The sequence below is a fragment of the Chanos chanos genome, chromosome 16 (genome assembly GCF_902362185.1).
Source record: "Chanos chanos chromosome 16, fChaCha1.1, whole genome shotgun sequence".
NCBI classification, from domain to species: domain Eukaryota; kingdom Metazoa; phylum Chordata; class Actinopteri; order Gonorynchiformes; family Chanidae; genus Chanos; species Chanos chanos.
In genome coordinates this window covers 1,313,301-1,328,560 of record NC_044510.1, presented here as the reverse complement: position 1 = coordinate 1,328,560, position 15,260 = coordinate 1,313,301, and the positions used below count along the sequence as shown (strand labels likewise).

The window sequence follows — 15,260 nt, the reverse complement described above, 5'->3', positions numbered from 1 at the left end:
TTAAAACAGTATAGCTTATTATAGTTTTAGCTCTATAGTATATATAGCATTATAATGCTTGTAGTGTAAGCAATCCATAATACTTCACTCAGAACAGTGACAAACACCAGTGCATTTTGCTGTTGCATTGGGTAGGAGAGACTGGACGCATATGCAGGTCAGTTGTCTTTTTATTTATATTAAACATAAGAAAAAAGACTTCAAAGAACTTACAGAGAGTGATTTAAGAAAATCAGGCAAGCAGGAAGACCAGCATAACGTGGGGTATGCACCAAACAATGCCAGACAAAGACAGAGGAAAAAGAAGGAGCATTTATACAAAATTAAATGAGGCTGAACTAACTGAAGAGGTGGGAACAATAACTGAACTGACAAGACTAAACCAAGAAACCAAGAAGTAACAGAACTTAATCAAAACAGGACTAAACAAAGGAACTAGGAAGTGACAAAACCTAATCAAAATTGACTAATGGGGGAGAAACAAAAGGAAGAGGGCGTTAACAGGTACCATTAATATGATAACTGTTAACAGGTACTACTACTATTTTTTTTAATAACAGTACCCATACCGGCCACTAGAGGGAGGAACGAGCAGAGCAGGGTGTGCCGTTTGCCACATATTGAAACATGATCATAGCTCTGATTTTAGTTCAAGGGTCTTTAAGAGATTCTAGAGGAGCTTTTAAAAGTTTGATGGGGGGGTTCTGTTTTGTAGTTGTTGTTGTTGTTGTTTTAAAGAACTGCCTCATTTCTTTTTAAAACATTATTAGAGTCATGCTTCATGTAGAAACAACACATAACAGCATTGTTACAAATACCAGACTTTGTTTTGTGTGCTGTCTGAGATGAGATGCAACACAGTGTGTCCATGAGGGTGAATGAGTTGTCTTTTTACAGCAAGCCCTGCTACGTTTCACATATGTAACCATTCATGGCTGTCAGCTGTAAATTATGCCTGTCACGTACAAAATGTTGATTTTTATCAGTTCAGAGTACTGTCCCTAACACCTGCATGCTTGTTCATTTCTTCTCAGCAGAAAGAAAGAAAGAAAAAATCTTTTGCACAAGAGGTCAACTCCGTTAAAACTTGTAAAAGGTCAACTCAGCTAAGATTACACATACAAGATTAGATGTGCTAGGACAGGTCATACAGAAACAGATTTCTAGGAACTGAGGCCGTCCCATTCTTAGACTCTGTGCAATGTGTTAACAATGTGTTAACCCCATCAATCATTTAAACTTTGCGTTTGAACACAGGATTTTCAAATCTGCCTGCTCCCAGAGGTCTTCACTGTCCAACCTTGTTCAGAATCTGTACATATGTGTATGTCAGTAAGAAACACAGAAGTAGCCGTAGCTGGCAGAAAACTGATATAGCTGATATAACTGATGTCCTGTAGCATGCCTTTGGTGATAAAGTAAAAGTATATTGTACTACAGAGCTCCAAATTAAGTTGTTCAGAGGTTCCCCTAAATTCAAACTAAATCACAGTATGGCTGCAGTTTTCTCAGGCTGTATCGATGTAGTCTTTAAAGGTGGCTACAGCACTATTCTCTCAGCAAAAATGCTCACCTTATCATTCATTAAACATAGGCTCGGATTAAAAAAAAGAGATCCTGTCCAATTCTCCATGTGTTCTGTTTTGATCTATCGTTATTCAGTCTGTCTTCTGACACCTAAATCATAATCCTTATAACTGCACAAAAAAACGTCAAAAATATGTCTTGTCCTCGTTTGGCAGTGGGTGAAACGACAAACTCACAATGAATTCTGTATTTGTTACCTGTAGGTCGTGTCGTAAGGCCATCGCAGGGCTCAGGATCGATGCGATGTAAGGCGCATCGCATCGATCCTGAGGGCTGTTTGAACTATAGGAGTAAGCAATACATCCCTGGTGTCGCCTGTGGACAGTCTCTTCATTTTCTAATGTACCTCTGTGTCCTGGTGCTTGTCTGCCAACTGCCTGCCATTCCCCCTCACCGCTTCCTGGACAAAAGACATCATGTTGTCACAGTGGTAGATGCCAGCACACTGGGGTTTAGGGAGAAAATTTCTTTAATGAATGGAAGACATCAAGACATTGGTTGATGCCAGCACACTGGTGGCACAAAAGGCAGTTCCAGGATCCTATCTCCTCCCTACGGTCCTCAGATATGTTAATAGGCTATCCATGCAAATCTCCATTTGGCCGGCAACTTCTTTGTCTCTGGATGGATATTTAAGGAAGAGAATCAAATTTTTGATTTGAGCTTTTCTGTGTGCAGATATCCTCATACCTCTTGCCAGGTATGATAAATCTTTGACTTTTGGTTTTACTTTGTATTATTGTTAGTTGTTATTAGATCTTTATCCGTTTATTTCTGATTGAGTCTAGTGTTTTCTGGTTTGAATATTTCAGTGGATTTATACAGTGTTTAGTTTATTCCTGGCATTATGAGAAATTGTCAATTGTTAATCTGTAGTATTGCCTCTTTTGAAGTTACTAATTTCATTAGTTACAAGGAGTTTGAGTATAAGGTGATTAGTGGACAGGATGAATTCTAGGTCACAGCAGGACTGTGTGATGGTCTAACACACAAACTACTGACCGTGCTAGGTTAGTAACCTGTTTAGTTTGGAGGCACTAAATTGTCCCTTGGTATGAATGTGTGTGTGAGTGTGTTTGTGCGTGTGTCTGCCCTGCGATGGACTGGCGACCCGTCCAGGGTGTTTCCCCGCCTTTTGCCCTATGAGCGCTGGGATAGGCTCCAGCACTCTCCGCGACCCTAATTAGGACAAGCAGCTTTGATAATGAGTTCATATTACTTAATCCAAAAGTGATTTGAAATTAATCAAAAGTTTTTAGATTACATAACTAAACATTAGATTACGTGTTATAACAACTCAAAATGTTTGAGTCAGTAGAATTTATAAGGACATGTTAAGTTTACACAACTTAATAGAGGTTATTTGGGCTCTCAGGTTTACAGTGTACAACAACTAGTTCTCTTCAGCCCTGTCTGTCTGAAAGCCTACAACCTTGTTCACTTTCATCTCTGTCTTGACCAGTCATAAACTATGACTGTGGAATTATATTTTAACAATATTTTGATGTTAAAATTCCTACATTTTCTCCTAAAAATACAGATATGTTATGTTAATTCACAGTCACAAAATTTTCATGTTATTTTACATTGGACACGGAAGTTCACAGTCTATTTTTGTAATTTTCATTGACATTTCCACGTATTTCTGAACTACAGGAAAAATCTGTAAAATAAAAAGGAAAAGAGCGGTTATTTTACAGATTTTATTTTACAGTGTGGACTAAACCGAGCGGTCGTCCTTTTCGTCTCTGACCTAAACTGGTTCAGTTAAACTGAATAGGTTATTCCCTCAGTCCCTGACCTAAACTGAGTGATCCTCCTTCAGTCCCTAAACTAAACAGAATGCTGGCAGATTCTAACCACAGGCTTATCAGTGGCTGTAAATAATAAATGGAGTCAGATTAGTCAAGAAATAGCTTCAACCATACACGCAATCTCACGAGGGCGCCAGATAAGACAATCATGCATTAAACTAGTCAAGAAATAGCTTCAACCATACACGCAGTCTCACGAGAGCGCCAGATAAGACAATCATGCATTAAACTAGTCAAGAAATAGCTTCAACCATACACGCAGTCTCATGAGGGCGCCAGATAAGACAATCATGCATTAAACTAGTCAAGAAATAGCTTCAACCATACACGCAGTCTCATGAGGGCGCCAGATAAGACAATCATGCATTAAACTAGTCAAGAAATAGCTTCAACCATACACGCAGTCTCATGAGGGCGCCAGATAAGACAATCATGCATTAAACCTTCGGCCGTTAGACTGACTGTCGTCTTCAGCTCAGCAGCAGTTCACCTACAATGTTCACCTCAGTTAATTATTAATCCTATTCCCAGAAGACACATCCAGAAGAAATAATAAAAGATGATGAACACCAGCAACCTGAAATAACGTCATAAGCTGACATATAAAGGAGGTTGGTTTAGCATTCACTCACTTGAGACAGATGCTACAGCACAACTGCAACACAAAATGTACTGACTTCAAACTTCACACAGAGGGTCACACCAAAAAAGAAAAAAAAAAAGGGCCCAAAATGAGACAGTACGACGATGTCATATCTTTCCTGGGAACATGGCAGCCATTTCAGAGAAGAATCTTTTTGGCCTTAGCCATCAGCATCCTTCCCAACGGTTTTGTGGGAATCTACATAGTTTTTGTAGGAGACACACCACCACATGAATGTCTGATTCCAAAGGAGCATAACATCAGTGAGATGTGGAGAAATGTTACCATTCCAATGGTGATGCAGGATGGTCAGCTGAAGCATAGCTCTTGCAGCAGGTACAATCTGGCCACGGTGAAAAACTTCTCCAAGTTAAATTACATCCCGAATGTGGATGTGAATGTTAGTGAGATAGCACTGGAGAGCTGTCTGGATGGATGGAAGTACAGCAAAGAGATGTACCAGTCAACAATTGTTACTGAGGTGAGACAAACATTTAACTGGTCCATCTTATCTCTGATGCCTTGACAGGAATGTAGACCAGAATATAAGGAAGCTGGCAAAATGGTGACGTAAAAAAAGTAATTATGGAGAAAATATGCAACGTGTGGTGAACTTGTTGGATACTGTGAGGGGCAAAAGATTAAAGATCAAAGTGTATAAATGTAAACAAGAGAGGTTAAAGTGTACAATTTCAATTTATCTCTGTTTGCGTGTGCTCTAAATATCGACCTCGAAAGGATATAAATTGTGTTCGCTGAGTAATGGAAACTAAAACAATCACCAGCTATTTTTTTCAAGTTTATATAAGCTCCAACGCATTTTGCACAAAACTTGTCCAATCTGGATTTCCGAATTTACTGCTCATTATTGCTGTGGTGAATTTCACCATAAATAGTTTGCTTTCAAATATGCATATTCATTTGAATTGCTGTGCATGTTTTGTGGATTTAATTTGGAAAATACGATGTCAGTGAATTATTACCTTGAAAGTTGTCAAGGAGAACTGCCCATGAGAATGATAAGAAGAATGCTTACTGTTCTAATCCAAATTGTGAATCATTAAATGCAATTCGATTTGATTATGGGCACCCGATACCAGTTCACTTTTATTGGTCTTAAGGTTATGACATAAATCATATCTAAACCATAACACATGCACTGCTTTTATTGGTTGATGCTGGGGGTGATAATCATAATATAAACACTTGGCCGAGTTTGTCACTGTTGATATAATCAGACAGAAGGATTTGTCATAAAGTAAAGAAATCAATCTCATGTGTGTTGCAGTGGGACTTAGTCTGTGAAAATGAGTATAAAGTTCCTCTAACATCTTCATTCCACTATGCTGGTGCCCTTGTGGGAACGTTTCTATCAGGTCAAATATCTGACAGGTCAGTGTTGTATTAAATCTGTCAATTTCAGAGATTATGTAAGACTGTGCCTAAAAACAAAGGGAAGGAAAAAAAACGAAACTGTTTCTCAACAGGTTTGGAAGAAAGCCAGCACTTTTTTCCATGATGGTTATGCAGACATTGACTATTTTCATCCAGATATTCTCTCCAAACTGGGAATTCTTCAGTGTAGTTTTCTTCCTGGCTGGGTTTGGTGGCATCTCCAACTACCTCATTGCCTATGTTCTTGGTATGGTGACGTTCCAGCACTGTATAAACACCTTTTCAAACCAATACTCAGAGCATGTCTCATCCTATCTGAACATGCATGGAAACTAACAGTCATTTCTCTTAACCAGGATCGGAGATACTTGGCCCCAGTGAACGAGTAGTCTTCTGTTCACTGGGAGTCTTCTTAAGCTCAGCTTTGGGTTACATGGCCATGCCGGCAGTAGCTTATTTTATTCGAGAATGGAGGTGGCTCGTGGTGCCTATGGCAGCCTCAGGTCTCCTATACATACCATTGTGGTGGTAAGTATGTCATTTACTGGGGAGTCCATACCATGTTTATAACAGCTCAGTCATTTAATCCTGTTTTGTTGGTTTCTTGATTGCTTCAGGTTTATCCCAGAGTCTCCGCGATGGCTGCTCTCTCAGGGAAGAGTGGAGGAGGCTGAGGCCATACTGAGAGATGCCGCCAAGAAAAACAAAGTCACAGCACCAGAGGTCATCTTCACTCCAACAGAGGTATATGATTTTCAAAAGTAAACCATGAAATGGTCAGGATGTTGCTTGAAAATAAATTAGTTTTTACCAAAGCTTTTATGGTGATAGCAGAGTATACTTAAAGAAATCATTTTAGGAATAACTCGCATTCATTGTCCTAGTAACACACTGCTACACACAAGGGGTTAAAATCTCATGCAGGACGTCAGAGACAATTCCAATGCAATTTAGTGCAAAATTTGACCAACCTTGGCAAGGCTGTGCCATAGACTTAAGAACCAAGAAGACCTGGAATTTATTTGGCAGGACATCACGTCTGGATAACATCTTAGGAAATCACTACGATGTTACATAAGACTCTCATAAAAGTTGGTTTTGACAATAGGACTTTGTTCCTATAAGAAAACAGAGAGACAGACTTATTTTCTTTTAGTGGTTCAAACAATAATTTGTCAATCTGCAACGGTTCACTGAACAGTATAAGATCATAAGAATTGCACAATGTTATGTAACAGTCAACTAAAACAGTGTTTCTGCATATTAAAAAAAAAAAAGAAAGAAATTGAACATTTCAGTGGGAAAATTAAATGCAAAAACGCCTATCTTTTTGAGCAGGAATAGCAAGTGTGGGACTCCATGTCACTGAATAAATACGAGTCATGCATTATTACAATCACGCTTTGGATTTTATTGAAAAGTCTCATCTTGAAAGACTTTTCTGTTGGTCATCTTTCCAGATTCAGGATGCAGTAGCCAAGCAGGACAGGAAGTACAGTATTTTAGATATTGTAAGAAACTGCAACGTGCTTGCTGTCACGGTTCTCTGCGCACTTTTATGGTGAGTTCTCACAATCATTTTTGGCATCACAATCATTTTAGCTGGAGAGACTCTAATATCACTGACTGAAATTTCCTGAAATTGTCTCTTGCTTTGACTCTACGTTTTGGTTATTCTCCTATACTGTGATAATTTGTTTGAGCATTGGACTGGCAGCTACCTACACTTATATGTACAGTTATGTGAAGCCATGGATGTCCCTGAACTTGAAAACTTCTGACTAAATCTCAGATGCAGTTTTTTTTTTTTTTTTTAAATATATCAGTTTCAAATTTTGTCCCTCCTGATTGGCATGGAGCCTACTGTTCTAAGGCATTACAATGACATTCTTTCCCTGTAGGATGATCATCACATTGGGGTATTTCAGCTTGATTCTGAATACCTCTAATCTTCATGGTAACGCCTACCTCAACTGCTTCCTGTCCGCAGTAGTAGAAGTACCAGCCTACGTCATTGCCCTGTTACTTCTGAAGTACTGTTCCAGACATTTCTGTCAGTCCTCCACACTGCTCCTTGGAGGAGCAGTCATTCTCCTCATTCACCTGGTACCTTTAGGTAGGGACAACCCACTTGCCTGTCAAACCACTCTCTTATCCCGATACAATATGGTGGTCTCAAAGGGCTATAAACACAACATATTGAGATTTGCACAATGTGAAGGCATCTAATGCTAGTTACCCAAAGTACCTCAAAGTGGACTGGTCACATTTTTATCTATTTATCTAATTAGACTTTTTAGATAATTTTAGATAACTTCAGTGAAACAAAAAGTGTACCCTGTCCAATACAAAATATCTCTATTGCTCTATTGCTAACTTAGCATAATATATATGAATAACAGTCATGCTGCTAAACTGGTTACTGTTTTCACCAAGTATTGTGTAAGAGTACTTGGTTTTTTTTTTTGAAAGATCCATATAGCCTGAGCTGTTTTGCTATCTTTAGCTTGGCTCATGCACAGTAGCCTAGGTATTTTGAGGAAAAAAAAACATTACAGCAAGCATTAGCTTTTTCTGCAACTTCATTCATGAAGTGCTGGCCAATGAAAAGGCAGCCCAGCAGAGTCTGCATGCCACTGATTAGCAGACTGCTCCTGTGCGCAGTGCAGCCTAGAGAGAACTCCATTACACCTTTTCTACCCACAGCAAATGGGCTCCGTTCTGGTTCGCACACCAAATTTTGAACCGTTCAGAGCATTTTGACCAAAAATAAATTGGTTCAGAACCTGAACAGTTGGTTCCCCGCTGGAACCAAAAGATAGCTGGTTTTTCCAGTGGAACTGTTCTTTCCTGCTGTTGTGCATTGTGCAACGCCCTCTGCTAATGACACATCCTTGATTATAATGGTTCTGCTCAAAACTGGTGGAAATGCAGGCTGGTTCGCTATATGGCACCAAGGTACAAAGAAACCGGAATGGAACCATTTCAAGAACCCGTTCCCTGTTAGTGGAAAAGGGGTACGTGAGGTGTTTTATTGGGAGAAAAAATGTTCAGTGCTTCAAGCATTATTCCAATAAACAGTAAAACAGTGCAAGGAGTCTGAATGAAAAAAAAAAATCAAATATTCATATTTGACCTATGAGCACTGATTCTTTTTATGATGTAGATCAATCTAGCTCTTAATTGCAATACTTGGCACACGATAGTTCATATCAATTGTAGCTCAGTCTATCATTTTCCTTTAACTTACTTGCGTGTGTATCTAGCCTGATTATTATGTCCCAGGCGTAATATAGTGTCGAGGGGTGTGGGTAAGGGATGAATTCGTCCACCAGTGCTTGGGTCGGTTTGGGATAGTGCAACGACAAAAAAAAAAAAAAAAACAAATAAAAAAAAAAAAACGAAACACGGACACGGGAGCAATGGACAAGGGATGTGTGATATATTGATAATATTTACAAAACTATATTTTCTAATGTACAAAACTATTTACTATTTACAATCCTAACCTTCCTTCACCAAAACACACACACTTATCTACAAAACAAAAGGGTGGCAGAGTCAAACAAAACCCATCTCCACTAACTATCCACAAAACAAAACATACAGAAGTGGCACCCTCCTCTAACCTAACTCCTGTACACAGTGAAAACTAGCACAGGGATCCCCAACCTTACCTGCCCCCCCCCCCCCCCCCCCCCACAACAATCAAGAGCCAACAAGCCAAGGCGCAATCCACAAACGAAAACAGAGTCAAAACGTGATACAGGCAAGTTTGTAATGGTAAAAACACAGAAGCACAAAGAGTCAAAAGCGAGATTGAAATCTGTCCATTTCAAAACCAGCATCTTTAAAACTGGGCACTCCATCTCTTGTTGGCCGAGACAAAAGGGGCACTCCGTCTCGGGTTGGCTGGGCCGGGATGAGGAGGCTGGGTGAAACAACAGGCCAGACAGAGATTGACGGCTGCTTCGCGTCACAGTTTGATACCTGCGTCAAGAGAGTACAGCAAGAGAAGAGAAAGAAAGGAAAACAAGGCGCAGGCGAAAGCAAGGGAGGGAACAAGACGCAAACAACACAAATGCACAGTGCGCCGCATGTAACACTGATGCGGAACTTTGCAGTGACACTTGCGCAACAATCAGCTCCTCAAGGATTATTTGTACGGTTTTGTTCTCTGTCTGTGTTGGAAGTCGCTTTGGCTAAAACTGTCTGCTAATCAAATAAATGTGATGTAATTAAGCAATATCACACAAGAGGGAGTGCTGTGATACTCTATATCAGCACGGCTGTGTAGGCACGAGGCCACAGGAATAGGTAATCACAGCCATGCTGATATACAGTATAACAGCACTATTATACAGTATAATATCACACATTGAGTGTGATATTGCTTTTATACAATAGTTCTACAAACAAGGCTGTTTATCAAGTAACGATAATTTGAGACAACAAATTGTTTTTTTGCCGTTTTCTTTGGCTCCCCTGACAAAAATAGTTCGTGCAGGATTACATTGTTGTCATGCACACATAAACAGTTTCTTGACTGCAGGTTATTTGGTTAGCTAGCTATCTACCTGCCCTTTATCATACATGAAAAGGTTAGCTAGCTACTTTCTTTCATACCTGACAGTAGGCTCACCAGCTACTTTTTATCATACACAAAAAGGCTGGCTATATGGTAGGCAAGCAAGCAAGCCACTTTTAATCGTAGCCCACTACAGGCGAGTGAGCCACTTTTTAGCATACATGGACGGGCTAGATACATGGTAGGCTTGCTAGCTAGCTATTGTTTATCATACCCAACTGCAGGCTAGCGAGGTCCTTTTTTATCATACACAGGAACGAATCCACATTCGCGCTGTTGGTAAATGTGAATTAAGTTTGCATTGGAGTAATCAACTACTGCATCAGAGCATCTGTAAAGCAAACTCATACGTAATAGTAAAACGTCCCAGTGCTGTTACACTCTATTTCAGCACTCTTTGGAATGCCCTTGTCCAATCAAATTACTCGACCAGTTACTCGAACTGACTGTTGAATAAATGTGTATACGGGGTTACACATAAAACACTCAGGGCTTAAGCCTAAATCTTGAATGCAAACAGACAGGTAGCTCTATGGTTAAAATAGAAAGAGACGGAACTGATCATGACAAACACAGCAAATCACATCACAGATACAAACACAACAATGAGCTACATGAGCGTAATTCATCAGAGTCAGCACTAATTAAAACAGTTCCTCTTTAATGTGAATAAGAACATGTTGGCTTTAGTGGGCAGACTAATGAGTGTAAATCGGTATGTTTGATGTCATCTCTCTTTCACTCAGACATACCTGAGTTGGCAATCTTCCTGGAGATGGTTGGGAAGTTTGGAATCACTGCGGCTTTCTGTGTGGTCTACGCCGTGACCTCAGAGCTTTTCCCCACGGTGATCAGAAACATGGCCATGGGTACTTGCTCTATGGCTGCACGCATAGGAACCATCATCTCTCCTTTCATCATATATCTGGGTAAGGCTGGAAAATTCCCCCGCTCTCAGTTTTACAGCTATGCTTGATAGCAGAGTCCCGTGCCAATGAGTCTGATGAGGCAATCAGGCAATTACGTTAGATAATGTGCAGATAACTGACTAATGCAATTTACTATTGAGGTCAAGATAACAATATCTTCTGTTCCTTATATCTCAAATAAACAGTTTAGTAATTCAAACCAATAAAAAACACTCAAGTCATTTTTAAATCTTTCCCTTGTCCTTTGGTCAGGTACATACTACAAGTATTTACCATACATTCTAATGGGAAGTCTTGCTGTTTTTGGTGGTCTGTTCTGCTTCCTCCTCCCTGAAACATTTGGAAAGGCCCTGCCGGAAACTATCGAACAAATGCAGAGCATTAGAGGGTGAGTGACCCAAAAATATTATAACTTGTTGGACAGAAACACTCAATGGTGCTAGGTTATATTAGTATGTGAGATATTATAAACATAGTAAAAATAACAAACATAGACCAACTGAAATGTATCTGTTATACCACTGCCTATTGAATGAATGGAACAAAACATTTACAAGCATTATTAGCATCATTCACCCACCTGAGATAGAGTGTTCCAATATCAAACACATCGGACAAATGGACTGAGTACAGTCGGCCCTCCGTATCCGCGGGAGATTGGTTCCAGGACTTCCCACGGATGCTTATATAAAATTGCGTAGTGCACCTAACCCACGCGCATCCTCCCCTTTACTTTAAATCACCTATAGATTACTTAATACAATGTAAATGCTATCTAAATGGTTGTTATACTGTATTGTTTTGGGAATAATGACATGAAAAAGAAGTCTGTACATGTTCAGTACAACCCAACCATCATAAGCCTAACTACATAGTACATGCACGTCAGCAACAGCGTAACATTTTCTTTCTTTCAACACTTCCAGAATGCTTACGTTTAATGACCTAAAGAGAAATACACAGAATAGAACACAGAATATTTAAAATACAAGTACCTATATAGATAGAAAATATATTGATAGAGAAAATATAAAGGTCTTAAAACATTTATAGCGAACGAGCGAGACGCAAGGCGATCAATGCCCAAACAAGGAGTGCTGGATAGAGACTGAGGAACTGTGAAATTGCGGGAGGCTACAGCAGAGTATGCCTTTACATTACTTCATTCGCGTGGAGTCAGTGTAGTGTTCGCCGCTCGGCAAATTCAAATTTTGCTTCTTGGAACTTTCTGGATTTTTTTTTTACCGAATATTTTCGATCCGCGGTTGGTTAAATAAGGAGGGCCGACTGCGATGGTATTTTCATTAATTCGGTTATTGTAAGAGATTCAGAGGTAGAGATCTGACAAATTTTGGCTGCTGTTTTGTAATCGAGTATAAAGTGTGTGTAGAAAGTTATATTATTGCACTATTAATATTGTAATAAAGAGATATCTTCTGACAAAAGCCATGTCCACAGCAGTTGATGATCATATTAAGCTTAAATATGTTATCTTGTCAGATAGCTGTAGGTTCAAGAAAAGAATTACCGAGATTGTTCGTGTGTAGTTATTCATTCTCAGAGCCTCACTGAAGCTGTTTTAAATCACAGACTTACTGAACTCAAATATCGTTTTACAATACGAACGTGGTGAACTCGAATAATGATTACGCAGAGGGAGCATAGTCTTCTGAAAGGCATAATGTCTGTGACAAGAGAAGCTGTCAGCCATGTATTATCAGTGCTGGTACTGTTTAATCTTATCAATCCTCAAAACCACATAAGCTAGTGCTGATCACATATGACCGCCAAATCACAGTGTATGTGGAAACTTTCTTATATTTTGCACTTGTAAAAAATTATCATGAAACCAAAGAAGAGTAATTTGAAGTTGTGGTCCAGCATCTAGCATAATAATTGTCATTACTGTTTACATCTTATTCTTTATTAATTTCATTTTATTCATTTGTAGGTTAATTTTGCATGAGTAATAATTGTTGTTTTGTCTTACAGATTAAAAGACAACAGCCATATAGAAACTCTACCTGCAAAAACCGAAGCACAAAAAGAAGAGAAATTCTGATCAGTATAATTACAGCTGCTAATATCACAGAGTTAGTGTAGTGTTATTTCAAACATGTTTATTATTAAGTTTTCAATACTAGGTCCTTAGGTATTTAACTTATGTTTATCTTTGTAAATGAAGAATTTTCCTTAAGCTTTGTTTTGCTGAACTACTGCATAGTCTTCCTTTTGTTTAAAGGACAAAGGTATTGAGTTAGTGCTTTGTGCTTCTAAAACATGCTTTGTCTGCATACGTTATGTGTCTGACTTCAATTAAACACAAAATCTCTTTTGATAACTCCTGGTTTCTTTTACTGCTATATGTCTTTATCGTCAGTCTCCACACATATGTGATCAAGTATGATGAAGTCATATATTTTAAACATCACCACACACATATCTGATCAAGTAATCAAGTATGATCGAATCATATATTTTAAACATCACCACACAAGTTGCAGTATAGGGTCAAATATCTGCCAAGGTGCATTGAAGAATCAGACTCATTTGCCAATTACACGCAGCATCTGCAGTGTCTTGAAATTACATCCCACTACTGTAATTCAAAGACACAGTCGTCTGTTTCTATTTCCAGTGAAATACATACATGCATAATATTTGGATCTGCAAGTCCGAGGAAAACATCAGCCAAAGTCTGTCTCTCCTGCAGCTCAACAATCAGCAGACCAAAACTTAGGAAATTCAAATGAGAGTCTAGATACAAGAAAAAGACGCTTAACCCATTAATGGTAATGTACTGGAGAAGACAGAAATGTTTATTAAGGTCATCTGCAAACTTACTATTAAAAAAAATAATAATAACATGACAGAATATATAATGCACAGTTGCATCATTTCCTTCTGGAAAAGAAAACTCTGTTTGTAAAATTACTTCTCTTAGCTTTAATTTAGTATTTGTGCAAGTTCATAATCAAATTTTGTTGCATAGTACAATGTATAAAAATGTGAATGCAATATGTAAATTTGGTGTTTTGAAGAACTCCCGTTTTTGTCATCTGACAATTTAACAGGTTCTGCTTTGTTCCATTCTACCATGTTTTAAGAAGACCTATGTATGTATGCATGTATGTATGTATGTATGTATGCATGCATGAATGTATGTATGTATGTATGCATGTATGTATGTTATGTATGTATGTATGCATGTATGTATGTATGTATGTATGTATATAGGAATGTATGCATTTATACACTGTAGCTCTTGCATTTCAATGGACTCAGCCCTCCTGTTATGTCATGCCGTCCCTTTCCTGACTACTTATTGATGGATGGTTGTAAAGTCTCTGGATACATCACTAGGACGTGCTGCCAGCTACCGTGACTTGTAGCTTTAACAGTGAATCCCAACTAAATGTTAACTTTATACCTCCCAACAACTGTCACAAGCATATGACTTAAATCCAAGTCAGGATGCCCCAGATTACATCACTAACAAGTTCTCTAGGTTAGTAGTAGATTTTCTATTGAGTTTTTGGCAAAACTATACTGTAATTTACAGGTTATGGTTGTTACGATTGCATTTAACAGAGTAGATGATGAGATTCTACTTGATTGGCCTGAGAACTAGTCTGACCATTCTGGCTCAGCCTTGGGCTGGTTCAGATCTTACCTAACTTACCTAACTCAGTTCTGGAACCATCAATATGACCTTTATATGCTTCCACTAGGCCATGTCATTCTATTAGGGGTGGAAGTAACAAAAAATAATTAATAAAAATGAAGGTGATGAAAATGGATGTGAAATGGAAAATAGAGTTATAAATTATTAAGGGATTTGATTAATTTAAAGTCTAATTGATTAAAACAGTCATGATATGCTGAAAACAGAGCCATGTTTCATACTTTTCATTCATCATTCACAATAAAAAATTGCCATTTATCATTTAAGAAAAGTAGCCCCAAGGCTGGAAGTAACAAAAATTAATTGACTGACATTTTGGGCGGAGGTAACAAAAATTGCTTGCTGTAAACAATAAATGTCAGTCGAGTTGATGTCAGAACAACTCTGTATCAAATAAAATGTCAATCATTATTTTATCAAATCAGCTGACGATTTATAACTCTATTCGATCTCCATAGTAATCTTAGTTTTAAAAACCACATGACCACAACGTCTGCAGAACAGCTCAGACACGTTTTGGTGTTAGCTAAGCTGTACCACTGTCATGCTCTTTTATCCGGTCTATCCAAGAACAGGGTCACAAATTAAAAACGTGTTCAAATGCTGTCAGAATATTAAC

At 38.5% G+C, this 15,260-nt stretch overlaps 1 protein-coding gene across 1 annotated transcript; it reads left to right on the top strand.

Annotated features, from left to right (window-relative positions):
- Positions 1-4,132: 4,132 nt before the first annotated feature.
- LOC115829535 (solute carrier family 22 member 5-like) lies at positions 4,133-11,348 on the top strand. The gene is made up of 9 exons (XM_030793662.1): positions 4,133-4,525; positions 5,333-5,436; positions 5,532-5,686; positions 5,796-5,967; positions 6,057-6,183; positions 6,900-7,000; positions 7,341-7,555; positions 10,774-10,956; positions 11,209-11,348. The coding sequence occupies exons 1-9, from the start codon at positions 4,133-4,135 to the stop codon at positions 11,346-11,348; spliced, it is 1,590 nt and encodes a 529-aa protein (XP_030649522.1).
- Positions 11,349-15,260: the final 3,912 nt, after the last annotated feature.